This window comes from Antrostomus carolinensis, unplaced genomic scaffold, assembly GCF_000700745.2.
Source record: "Antrostomus carolinensis isolate BGI_N321 unplaced genomic scaffold, ASM70074v2 scaffold35903, whole genome shotgun sequence".
Classification (NCBI taxonomy): domain Eukaryota; kingdom Metazoa; phylum Chordata; class Aves; order Caprimulgiformes; family Caprimulgidae; genus Antrostomus; species Antrostomus carolinensis.
In genome coordinates, this window is record NW_010307863.1 from 1 (window position 1) to 13,660 (window position 13,660).

The following is a 13,660-nucleotide window of genomic DNA, read 5'->3' on the forward strand; positions in this document are numbered from 1 at the left end:
CTAAACGTGAGGGGAAAAATTCCTGCTAGGTCAGGATGGCGCCGTGCTGAGAGCCGGGGTGTCTCCCGCTTTGCCCCTTGGCCTGCCGGGAGCTCTCGCAGTAGGTGCCCTCCCGCTGGTGCCTGCGGGACCCTCAGCGCCCTGCACTGTGCGGGGCGGCTGCGCCGTGTCTGCCCGGCTCTCACGGCCGCTGGCCGCTGTTTTCACAGGAGGTTCGATTCCAGCCCAGGTATCTCACCGAAGAACTGCAGAAGATTTTCACTGAGGACACTGACTCTGAAACAGAAGCGTTCGAGGGCTTCGCTTCGAGCGAGGTGGATGTGACCAAGGACGGAGTTCTGGTAAAGGCAGCACCTGCACCTCAGTGTATATGCTGACTTCTTTTTTTCCGTCTCTTCTGTATAAACCTCATATTGTAGTTGGAGTGTTTCTGATGTTTCTGTTTTCTGACGAAGGAATACTGTGATGTTCTTTATTCATGCTGAAGGAAAGTATGTGTCATCCTAAAAGAGCAAAAAAGCTTTATTTAATATAATGTCACGTATTAGAAATGAGAACTTCTTTGCCTTCTGGTAGACTGACTGTGCTGGGCAAGATTGTTCCTCTGAAGACAGCTGTGTCTGTATCCCAGGCAATATTAATATGTAGATTTTGTGTTGGTCTCTGCACAGGGAGAAGTCACATACTGTGAACTTTTAAAAATTTGTTGATTTAGGTGAATTTATAACAGTGCCTTCAGGTGGTGAGACTGCTGCCTAGAATTAGTGATTTAAGAATGACCTTTCTCATATCACAGCCAGTAATGTGAAATAGAATTCTTCTTTCCTCTAGGCAATGGAGTCGGACTTGAGTGATGAAGAGCACAATAATTTATTGGGTAGTGAGGAAGAAGAGGCGAAGAAGAAAGTTTCCCCCAAGAGAAGAAGCTTTGGCCTTCGTGTTGCCTTGCAGTTTCCCACCAGAAAGTCGTCTGAGAAAAAAGTGCCTGAAGACACTTTTTCTAATGTACCTCTAAAGGACAATGAATCCCTCACACCTCTTTCAAAAGAAATAAGCTGCACGCAGTGGGACAAACTTGAAGGCTCTGCTTCAGAGTCTGAAGAAGACATTAAAGAAACACAAGAGGAAAGTTCCAGTGCTCTGCTTAAGAGAGCCATGAATATTAAAGAAAATAAAGCCATGGTAAGACTTAGGAACAGTGCTTTGTTCTCTGACGTTTACATCTGAGTACTTAGCTTCAACACACTTGAGTTTTGGGGTCCCCACTGGTGCTGTGCTGGGATTTTCAGAAAATTTCACTGTGGTTTGTACTTGAATTTTTCTACCTGGGAAAACCCTAGAGGACCATCAGCACTCAGACTTTTACCCCTAAAATAGCCTCAAGTAGGACTAGTCTGCTCAGGTGTAAAACCCGAGTTGAGCCAAGTATTTTGTACATGGATGTGAACAAAATTATAGATGCCCAAGTTGCGGGCTTATATTTAGAACATGTCGGACAACCAGCTGGTCCCTTCAGGTGGTTTGTGTTGTCATTTGCACAATAGTTTCTACTTTCATTGTCTGACAGATCTGCTGCAGTTACTGATTGGAAAGCCAGCTAAAAACTGCTAAGAATGATAAACGTAATTTTTCAGTTGTGTGGGATGTGATGTTTACAGTGATGCTTTACTATATGACTACTGCAAGTGTGTGAATGTGTGTGCATAGGGGTGGAAAAGGAGACACTCATCATTCCCTAGCTCTTCTGTTTTTTTTTTTCCTATTGTCCAAAATGCCACGAGCTCTCTTTAATTCTCATGCTGCCATGTAGATCCCAGTTGATGTTGGGTCCTCAGTGGCTCCTTCAGTTTCACTGTATTGCAGTAAAAGTTGCAGCTTCCAAGCAGTCTTGGGGCTCAAGAACACCTCTTGGGTGTGTGGGCCTGCAGCTCCTGTAAAAACCATAGTTCTGTACCCATGTTTCTAATCTGTCTTGTATCCTCACTGCTGTTGTGTCTTGCTGCTCTTCCACCCTTCTCACCTTCTACTCTTCCTTCTAATTCAACCAGTGTGAAATTTGTTAGCATCGTAGTTGTGGTACTGTAATGACATTAAGTAGTTCTTAATATATGCCACACTGAAGTATTTACTGAGAGATGCTGGATCCAGCTTCTAATCTCATGATTGGTGTGGCAGTCTCAGGGACAGCTAGCAGCCTGGCTCATCCCTGCTATGGCTGGCTTTTCAGAAGATAGCCTCATCCTGGCCTTCCAGAACAGGTCAGTATTTTTCTACACCTCTCAGCCACTGTTTCTGTTGAAATGTACCTCCAGGACATCTCCTGCATGGTGCAACAGATCATCCTGATGAAGTGCTTCTGATACTGCATATGCCACATTTAGGGAATTGCCAGTGGGGCTCAGTTGTTTTAGGACTTTGCAAACGAGCGTGACCCCTGGTGCTGTGTGTATCTGCACAAAGCAGTGGGCACGGTACGTAGCATCACTGGCTGTGGTTTGCAGCATTTGTCAAATCAGCACTATCTGTCATGATTGAAAAAGGGATGTTCCTACTTATTGCTACTAAGGACCACTGAAAAATGATGAGCAGAGTTTCCCTGCTGCAATGTCACTGCTTAAGGGAACACTCTGGGTTCTCTGGTAAAAAGCACAGGTGTATCAGCAGTCATTCAGTAAAACTGCCCACAGGGAACATCTTACAGTCTTCTGGCCAAGGGCACCCTGTCTTCCTTCCCTCCCTCCTGTGAATTTCTCGTTATCGATCATAGGTATGGTAACCATGTTGTAATGTGCTTCATCAGTGCTGTTTGGACAGGACTGGATGTATTTCTAGCCAATTCTAAGTCCCAGTAAGAATTAATGGGAGCTGTGGAATTAGTACTGCCTGCAGAGTTTTGCTCATTCAGGGGGAAACAAACCCCTTTTATGAGCCCAACTGAAACAAAGTGCCTCCAGAAAGGTTTCATGCACTGAAACTTCATGTGTTTAGATATAATTCAGAGTCCATATGAAGAGTGGATGATAGGTGTTGCTTGTTTGCAGTGAGTTTTTAATGCGGCATCACTGTTGATTTCAGCTTGCCCAGCTCCTGGCGGAACTGAATTCCATACCCGACCTGTTCCCAGTGAAAACGCCCACCTCGACTCCTTCGGTAAGTCTCTGGTACTGGCTAGAGGTGATAGTTGGTTTTGCTAGACTTAGGATTAATGTGTTTCCTGATGAAACACTTCCACCAAGTTTGTTCTGGTTTTCTTTGGTTTTATTCACTTTATTTGTATAGATTTGCTGTTGGTCAGGATATAAGTACCAGAGATGAGGAAATGGAAGTTTGTCAGATAATTTATGAAGAAGAATGGAGAACAAAGTGCGATGATGCTTTCTCATTTTTTGCCCCAGAAATACTGTTGAGATGCTAGACAAATGTCTGTGTATGTGGGAATAAGGAAGAGTAGTTGCTTTCCTTTGGGTTTAGATGCTGTTAATTTCCCTGTTAATTTCTCTCTTGCAGGCTTTGCTTTTAAAATCCACACTTCCCAGCAAAGCTGTGCTGATGAAATTCAACCACTTCAACACGAACCCAGAATGATACTGTAGTTATTTCAACTGACCTTTCTTAGCTAGAAGCAGAGAACTGTCAACCCCTCTAGGTTCTCTATAGAGTAATGTTTTTTCACATATATTACAAACTGGAGAGATTTGAGGAAAAGTTGAAGGGCCATGTCTTTGGGAAGCCCATGTAGAAATTCTGCTGTGGTAGCTGTCGGGTGAAAAGGTGAAGCCAGATTATATACAGTCTTTGAAAGGCTGGAACCTTGCTAGCTCTAGTTAAATGCTATAGAAACTTAAAACATCCTTTGAATACATGTGTAAGCCCACTGCTTATATGTAGTATTGTTACTTGAGGAGGGGGAGGGCATCAGGAGTATTCTAGTTATCTCTTCTGCTTGGTTTTTGACTTCCAGCCTGTCTCCTTGTGATGTGCCTTCACTTCTTTTGAAGGAAATAAGAGAACAGTAGCAAGCAGACTTGCTTGCTATATCTTGTTTATCCCGTTAGATGAGTAGATGCCTTTATGGTAGGTATCTGTGCAGGACTTCTGTTGCATGAATTCAGTCATGCAGTAACGGCCAGGTGTGACAATATGAAAAGGATATCTTGTGCCTCCTAGTAATTTCCAGATGTAGGAATCTGGAAGTAGGAGAAGAGACTTATCAATGCCCTTTCAATTTAAAAAGTATAAAAGAAAATAAACTAGAATTCAGATTATTCCTTGAAGATGTAGTCAATTGGTAGGAAAATCTGAACCCTTAGCTGCTGGAAAACAGTGAGAACTAACTTCTACCTTAATGTGCCATACAGAAAATTTTGGTATAGTTCTGTGATGTTAATTGGAATAGAATTTGACTGTGAAAGTGTGGTGTCTTAAAAGAATCCAGAAGACGTAGCATGTAGGGAGAACACTTAAGTATGCCAGAAATTGGTGAGGTTTGGCTTAAAAAATAAGGAGTGGGAGAAGAATGGATTAATTCATGATAGCACAGGTGTGGTACAGACATTTTGAGATAATTTCTGGTGTTTAACACTACAAACATAACTGAAAGGACAGTTACTGGAATCATCTTCTCTTTCCAGAAACAGAAGAAAATCCCAAGGAGGACCTTTTCTGAAGGCCAGATTGCACGTCGCATGAACCCAACCAGAAATGCTCGACCGCCAGAGAAATTTGCCTTGGAAAAATTTACTGTGTCAGCTGTTAAATTTGCAGAACAATTCCGTAGCTATAGACAACAAAACCTCTTGAAGAAGAGACTCAGTGTGGTATTTGCCAGACTTTGGTATCTCCAGTAGTCAGGGATTAGGAAACATTTGTTTAAATTATTGGCCAACACTTAGAGCAGACATCACATCCTACAGAAAGTCAATGAGAACCTTTGGTTTGGGATTAGCTACAGAAGAATTTGTCTTCAGGCCTTCCTGCCTCATCTTTCACCCGTTAACTGGGCTTTATTTGTGACCTGTGTTGTCCAAAACAGAACAAGGCAGTTTACTTATGGTCTATTATTTATTTATTATCTGAAAATTATTAGAGCCCACAAAGCCTTTGAGTGACCAGTGGGTCTGGTGGAGGTGACAAAGCAGTTCTTTATCTTCAGGCTCAGGAAAAGTTAGCAAAAACCCCTCTCTGGAAATAGCAGAGGGAAGTTAGCAAACTGCTGCTACACTGGCTCGCCACTCAAAAGTTGCAGATTTCATTCTTCCGCACTTTTTTAAAATCTGTTTTTCTGTCCCTTGGCTTATGGTGGCCATTTGTCTTAGTTACATTTACTGTATAGCCTTGATGAGCAAGATTCTCAGGTTTGTGCCTGTACGTGGTAGAGGATGGATTCCAGTTTGCTTATAGGAATGAGTGCTGGGCATAGTTGAAGCATTATAGAGGGAACTTGGCTACTCAACAAGGTGGAGTAGCGCTGAATGGGAACCTGGGCTGGTAAACATCTATTGTGGAGAGAACAGAGCTGGTCTAGGGTGAAGGACAGATTAGGTGTTAAGAGTGGGGCAGGTGGAAGGCTAAAGATCACTTGAGACTTGTACATGAAATCTGAAATCTCCTGAGGGGCACAATGGCAATCCATGGATTGGGGCCAAAGAGTCTGATATTTGGAAGGAAAAAAAGAGCACTTAATAGTGAGTAGAGGACTCTCTTCCTAATAACAAATAGGATAATAACAAAGGGCTGGGTATGGCAGGACTAACCTAAAACTTCAGTAAAGGTTTTTTTTTGCAGGACATCAGAGATTGTCATTGGAGAAAGCAATCAGAGAGCATGCTAAGAGACTGAAGGAGCAAAGCATGGGAAGGCAGATGGTTATAGTTCCTTATTTTGAGAGGGAAGAAATGGACTATGGAGAGTTACAGTGGAGGTGTGCCAGGAATGCAAAGAAAAGGAGGTAGCAGCAGAACGTGTTAGGATGTGGAAATAGAAGTAGCAATGATGAGAAGGAAGAACATATAAACAGAATAAATAATAAATGGAGTAGAGAAAAGATTAGAGAGAAAAAGGCAGTGATGATTTGGAAACTCTATTTCCTTTTCTTCCAGTGGTCCATGAGCCTGTAGTCCATCCCCTCTAGACTGCATACGCATTATAAATGAAAGAATTTGTCACCAAGTGTGGTGACAGAGTCTTCATGACACCAGACAAAAGGTGTTGAGATGAGTTTGTTTAGCAGGGGAATTGTGGAGTGCGCAAAAGAAGGAGATCATCAAAGTATTCATTTCACCGTCCAGTAGAAGATATTACCGAGGAGGACTTGGACAACATTGCAATCACTGTTAAAGACAAAATCTATGACAAAGTTCTGGTAAGTGGCTGCTGTTTTCTTTACTGTGTCCATTTGCTTGAGATTGCAAGTCTCCTAATAGTTCAGCTGGTGTTTGCTGAAAGGAATGATTTCCTGAGGTTCTGGAGAATGCAGCTCTGAGTTATTATATTACAGGAGCACAGCTTTGAAGCTCTGCCAGGGTTCCATGGGCTTGCCCCTGCTGGTTGATATGCCCCATCAACTTTTTGCTTCTGCAAAGAAGTGCTTTCTTGCCATAGAGCCATTAAGTGGTATTTGCTATAGCTATGACTCACCACTGATAAGAGCTAACATCCCTTTTATCTCTCATTCTCACTTAATATAAATGTTGTGGTGGTTGTACAATTAAATAGTAGTGATCCCTACTGCTCCTTGTTGGGTAGTTTTCAAAGCTCTTGATAGAACTCCTCCTCCTTTCCTTCACTGGATTTGGCTGTTACTGTTGTAAAGTTCTAGATGATCAGCTTACTGTATATTTCACGCTTCATTGTATTTGCAGAGGTAAGTCAGAAGGTCATTTTCTGAATAACTTTAGCTTTTTCCCAGATAAAGGGTCGTAACTGTGACATGAGGTTCATGTAGTTTGAGACTCCCAATACAACTGAGGCTGGGCACTGTCTCTAAAATTCCTAGCATCTCTCCAGATAATATGATCTATTATAATCGCAGAATTTATGGTTCTTACTAAGATTTTCATTGCTGAATTTGACTTTGGTTTGAAGATTGTGCTTTGCTATCAGCAGATATATTAGGAAAGTTCAGCAACAAGCATTTAAGATGTCCTTCATACATATGCATTTCTCCTTTCCAACTTTAGGGTAGTACTTGCCACCAGTGTCGACAAAAGACAATTGATACAAAGACAATCTGTCGCAACCAGGGCTGCGGAGGAGTAAGGGGGCAGTTTTGTGGCCCATGTCTTCGAAATCGATATGGGGAAGATGTGAAATCAGCACTGCTTGATCCAGTAAGTATCATCTCTTGGGCTTGGAAAGAAAGTGTAATGAATACGGTTTTGTGAGTAAGCTGTGATGAGTATATGCTCATGATAACGTGGTGTTCAAAGCTTTTTGCCATGAGAAGATCTGTTGTACTGTTATGACTGACACTGATCTTGTTGGAACTCAAGTGGAGGGTCCTGGACCTGGGTTACAATCCATCCGTCTTCATGCTTTGAAGCTCCACTTGCTTACCAGATAGTGGAGGGAAAGCATGAGAGCTTCTAAGAAAAAGAATCTGTCTGCTTTTAGAAAAATACCAAAACATACCTTTTTTTAATGCTTTCAGTAATGTGGCACACAAAGAAGGTTCCTTGTTTTAGATTCTAGTTTTTAAATAGGAGGAAAAAAGAAGGATACCTAACAGTCTTAGGGTTGGTTGCCTTTCCTCTGTTGTCCCCTGAGGCACTGGGCAAGGAGAGAGCACAGGCTGCTGCCAGAGAATGAGGCACATAGCTACACAAAAAAAAAACCTCTTGGCAGAATCATCCTTCCTGTGCTTAGCTTGTTCTGGGACCTCCTCTCCCCCACCTCTGCTTTAGAGATGGGCTTCTGGGCTCTCCTGAGGGACAATGAAGAACTAAAGGCTCTGACGTGCTGGCCCAGTGTGGCAATGGCTGCTGTACTGTAACTTAGCAGGCTCTTGGCGCCTGCACCTCTCTGTTCAGTTGCTGAGCAGCTGGGAGGTGCCCGGCTTCATCTACACGCTGGGTCCTGCACTGCCAGGAACAGGGCAGTGCCAGCCGGCAGAGACATTGGAACTTGTCACAAGGGGCTACCCCTCTTTTTTGAGGGAGTTCACTATGGTCAGTCTAACATAGGATGAGTTCTCAATAGGCATTGCAGATGCCTTTATTCTGTTTTAAATTCATACTGAACAAACCAGAAAGCCTGAGTCTTCAGAGTAAGAAGTATTCAAGCAAACAGGGTAGTGCTTAATCATCACAGTAGCCCCATCCCTGGAAACATTCAAGGTCAGGCTGGATGGGGCTTTGAGCAACCTGATCTAGTTGAAGATGTCCCTGCTCACTGCCGGGGGTTGGACTAGATGACCTTTACAGGTTCCTTCCAACCCAAACCATTCTATGATATTATTTGGAAGAATTTGGAAAGTGTTAACAAGGGTGGTTGGGCGGCTGATTCAGGCTTTTAAAATGTTGCACTGAACAATAATGCAGTAAGGAAGCCATACTCTTGTCTGTCTGAGCAACAGGAAGGCAAATATAACCTTACTTATGGCTTGCCTTTAACTCCCTCCCCCATTCACCCTCCTGCAGGCCTGGATCTGTCCTCCTTGTCGCGGCGTGTGCAACTGCAGCTACTGCCGTCGGCGGGACGGGCGCTGTGCCACGGGCATGCTCATCCACTTGGCCAAGTTCTACGGCTACAACAACGTTAAGGAGTACCTGGAAAGGTGAGGGTAGTGCCCTGCGGTTGTTCTTTTTTAAACTGTTGTAGCCCTTTAAATAATACCTGACGTCTGTGGCCTGGGTCAGATCCTGGGTCTATCCAAAAGAAATCTCTTGGACTTCAGATTTCTCCTAGGCTGAAATCAGCTTTGCTGAACTGAGTCATATTATCTGTGTGAACAACTTATTTGCCTAAGACATTGAAATGCTTTTCCCTGTTTTGAAATCAGTATTGATTGCTTCAGGCATATGGAAGTGCTGTTTTAGAAGCTGTCATCTTCAGCAATGGAAATTGCTTATGGGGAACCTGAGTTTCCTAAAAAGCACTAACACTGTTCTCTCACGTGTCTTCTAGTTTACAGAAGCAGCTAGCAGATGGGAACTGAGAACCCTGAACTCAAGCTGTGCCTGCAACTGGTTAATATGTTGACAAATCTTGACTTCAAAAGGTTACTACTATGTTTATATAAGATAGAATTGTAGAGTATAGTATATGCATTTCTGTGTTGGCAACTTTTTGATTGATGTGGTCTTATGCAAAAGATCTCTCAGGAAAATGTTTTGGTAGAGAAATCTACATGCACAGACCTATATGTTAAGTGAAATGGCACTCTTGAACCTTGAGTGGTTAATTTTTAATAGAGCTGCACAACCACATGATAGAGAACTTGGTCAATTTGAGCAATATTTTTATTTATATAATTGTGCAAGTGTGCAGAAAGGGTGTTTAACAACTAGCTGTAAAGCATACTCTGTCTTTAAAGAAAGAAAGAGGCCCTTGTGTTCCAGCTCGGCCATAAAGATTCAGTTTTCCAGCCCTTCCTTGCTTTCTGAACCTGTTCCTCCACATGTAGTTTATTGAACTTGTCCCTCCAGAAAAGGGAAGGGTACTTTCATCTCAGTGCCATTCTATTCCAGCCAAAGCTGATGCAACCTAACAGTGAGAGGATGAGGGGTTTTTTTATTCCAAAGTGCAATTAATCACTGAAACATGAAAGTGGAGGAGTGTTTTGTAAAAAAAATCAAACAAGCAAACAAACAAACCCTAAACTATTTTAAACATCATCCCAATAAAGAAAAAGAATTGCTCACCAGCATATTTTGTGTGATGCACGTGCTGCCTGAACCAACTGCCTTACAGCAATCGTATCTGGTTAACTGTTTTAAATCACAAAGTTCAGGAGTATTTTTTTATATACAGTTCATACTTAGATGTTTTTTCATATGTACAACGAAGCTTTCAAACAACTTTGTTTAAATGCAACATGTTTGTATTGCAGTGTGATTTTGTTAAAATTCTTGTAAGATACACCTTTCATTTTATGTAGAGAGAATAAAGAATAACCCAGAGGAGCATTTTGTGAGTCCAACTGCAGCGAGGCGCTGATGGTTCCCGTTTGCTTTCCCATAGCTGGTGTAACGAAGGAACGCTTGCAGATCAGTAATCATTTTGTGGAGAAACACGTGAACACAACGCTGATGGACGAGGAAATAACAACGCAGAGCACATAAGCATTACACTAAAGCAATGTGTGTTTGGGAGGCAAATCTGCTGTGCCAGCTGACTGTGAAAAATATTTATGTCCCTTTGCTTTACATACAGGGTGGATTGAGAAAGCAGCACCTACTATTGAAAGCTTAGAACTAAACTGCCAAGAATAAGGCTACTCCTGCCAGAACCCATTTAGCTGGCTTCTTCTTCTTCTCAATGCTTTTCAGATTGAAAGTCCAAACCTAAGTTGGCCGTCTGCTTTTGGTTTTATGAAGTGGACATTCATAAACATTCTTAGTTTCCCTTTGATCTGCTGGAACAGCCCTTACAAAAATGACTGGCATTGCTGGAGTCAATTCTTTGAGCCGGGCCTCAGCTATGGTCCCCAGCTGGATGTCCCACCTGGCACCTGTAATAAATGTAGGCACATGGTCTACATGGTGTTCTGCAGTGCAAGACCAAAATAATTTGGATTTAAACAGTTGCTTATTGCTAAATACTTAAAGCTACATTTGAACATACAGATTTAGTGTAGCCTGTTGTTGGCCCGTCATCTGTGTCATCTCTTTTGTAGCAATGTGGACATGAGTACCTAGCATCTGCCCGGACAGGACTTCTGATTCCATCATCATGTCCTTTTATTGAAAGCAGGGACTGGTTTATTTACCAACTACTTACAGTGAGCTTTTGAGTCTGTGCCTGTCAAAGTCAAGTGCTCAGATTTTCTCCTAATTCTCCACTAGTTTATGGTCAAGAATTCCAAAAGGTGGAGAACTACACTGGAGTATTTAACATATGTTTGTATAGCCAGATATCAAGCAGGTACTTTGGTGTAGTTAAGACAGATGAGTTCTGTGCTACTGAAGGGCCATGCACTTTCTGAAAGCTGCTGGATTTGTTTTGTTGTGTGTTCTAATATAAACTAGCATATAAAGATGTTGCAGATGCTTGTGGATTTTAGGAGTGTTTATGTAGCAGCAGGAAAGTTTATATTTGCAAATACCAGCACAAACACAGCAACCACAGTTCACAAAGTTCCTTGATACCTTCCTCGTATCCAGAGGATGAATGAACAGTATTGCCATTTGAGTGACAGATGTTTTAAAAGAAATCCTCTGAAAAATTCAAGGTACCTTTTCAAAACGCAGCAGTCAGGTGACATGCTCATCATCGCTCCTGTCCCTCACCCTGACTTTTCCCTTGGGGCTTACCTGCTGTAGTAGCAACTCCCTTCCAAAAGAGTCGCTTTCCTTTATTATATTCAGGTCTAGTGAAGAGTACGAGTAATGACGATGATGTTTCTCTCATTGCCTGTTGGAGTCATTCACCTTTCCTCTAATGAGCTGTAACTTACTTACAGCCTTTTTAGGTTAAAACTAAAATCTGCTTTTGACTGCAGGCCTTAGTTGTCTTTCCTAAACTAGGTGCTTCAGTCTCAGGAAAATACAGTTCCAAAAGAACAAGCTGCAATGGTTGTCCTTTGAAGTTGTTAAAAGAGGGGTTGCAGCTCAGCAGATGAGCACAATTTCCGTGAAGGGACAGCCTTACAGCTACTGCAATAATTGCTTGGAAACCCAGATGAAAAATCTGCTTCTGTCATCCTTACACATCACACACTTAGATGTGTCATTATACCTCATGCTGATACAAGTATTTCCTTGCTTCTTGGTAGGGTAGTGGCCTATAAATATTATGGCCTAGGAAATGAAAAAATCAGAGTTCTTTAGATTTGTTTATTTAGAACTGACAACTTTCTGCCAAGGTGGAAGAAAAAACAGGAAAAAAAGATTATTTTGAAAATAGCTTTTTTGTGGTGGTTTTTTTTTGTTTGTTTTGCTTCATTGAGTTTATTTGGTTTGGTTTTTTTAACTGCTACTGTGTAGATGGCTTGATCCAGATTATCAACATCTGATAACTACTAACCCTATTTGGCATGTCTTAAGAGCTACAGAAAATTTCTAGGCTATCAGTATCAGGGTGAAACTTAAAGTCTCTGGAATGGTCTTTAAGCTTCTGAGTCTCAACTAGATGAGAGCTGCTGCTTTACTACAATGCAGACCTCGTTCCGACTGAGTTAACAGTTATTTAAATGCATGAAATGTAGTTGGTGATTAGGACACCAAGCTGATACGAAATTTAAAGTCACAGTGGACCAACACCAATCATCCATCACCATTCCTAAGCTTCCTTGGTGCTGTTCATAGGATCACAACACTTCAGGTCCAACTCCTGATCGAACTTCTCTACCTCATGAAGGAAGCTAGAGTCCCTGAACTAGGTTACTGAGACCAGACAATTTAAGCTTCTTTTCTTACCTTCCATGAAAAGCCCACAGATATAGGCTCCTTCCCTTGGTGGGTGGCCGTAAACTTCTTTGGTCTTTTTGGTAATATCTACAGTCAAGCACACCTTATCCAAAGGCCAGTTGTTTTTGCATGCCATGGTCTGCATTACAGCTTTAAAAAATAGTACTTTCAATAATTCCATATCCAGACAGTAATTTTAATGTCAGAACTGTTAACAAGTCCCTCTTGGGCCTGTTTTTGCACAAACCTGAGACTGACTGGGGCTGAGTTTTGGGGGTGGTTTTTTTTGGTTTTTTGGGTTTTTTTTCCTTTGGCCATTAAAGTAAGGGGACAAAGCTGCACGAAGGCAGTTGTTTGGAAACAGAACATTCTGCATAGTACAGAACAAACGACTCCTGTCCCCAGCAGGGGAGCCAGGCTGCACTGCTGTCCGCACTCTGAGGCACTGCTTCTCTCCAGCCGAGTCCCCCTTCAGAACAAGCCTGTGCTGTCACCTGTTCTAGCCCCCATGGTCCTTACATCCCCCTCAGCCCTTGTCATCATGCAAGAAGCGAGACATCAATACACTGCTGAAGAGTTTTCGTCCCCTACTGTGGCAACAGCTACACCAAGAGGACTGACAGACCGATTTATTTTTCCTACTTAGCCTGGTAACTGTTAATACTAAGGAATAAACCAGAATGGTACCACGACATATGCACTGAATTGGTTAAACAATAATGTCAGGAAAACTTGCACTGTAACCTTTTTAAACTATGAAAGCCAGCATTTATTTCCTTAGCTGCTTGTCTTCACACCTTGGAGGAGATGGAAGATGAGTTTGGATTGTTCCCCCTGCTTTCAGGAGATGGTTATTCTGATATTTGGTTGATTTTTATCTTTTTATTTAAGCTGTGCTTAATTCTCCAGCAAGCATCACAAACGTAGCTAACACCAACGGTAAAGAATAAATGCCTGGCAGTGAAATGATATGCCAGGTTCCTGGCATCTGCTTACCTGTCAGAAAGGACTGAGGATTGAACAAGCCAGAAAGCCACACCACTGCTGGCAGCACAAGGTCCTGTGTCTGGATCTCCAATTCTCCATATCACATA

General features: G+C 42.2%; 1 protein-coding gene across 1 annotated transcript; it reads left to right on the plus strand.

Annotated features, from left to right (window-relative positions):
• The first annotated feature begins 212 nt into the window (after positions 1–212).
• Positions 213–9,531, plus strand: CDCA7L (cell division cycle associated 7 like). The gene is made up of 8 exons (XM_029084407.1): positions 213–341; positions 832–1,182; positions 3,076–3,150; positions 4,638–4,814; positions 6,230–6,361; positions 7,179–7,328; positions 8,637–8,773; positions 9,124–9,531. The coding sequence occupies exons 2-8, from the start codon at positions 835–837 to the stop codon at positions 9,152–9,154; spliced, it is 1,050 nt and encodes a 349-aa protein (XP_028940240.1). The 5' UTR covers positions 213–341; positions 832–834; the 3' UTR covers positions 9,155–9,531.
• Positions 9,532–13,660: the final 4,129 nt, after the last annotated feature.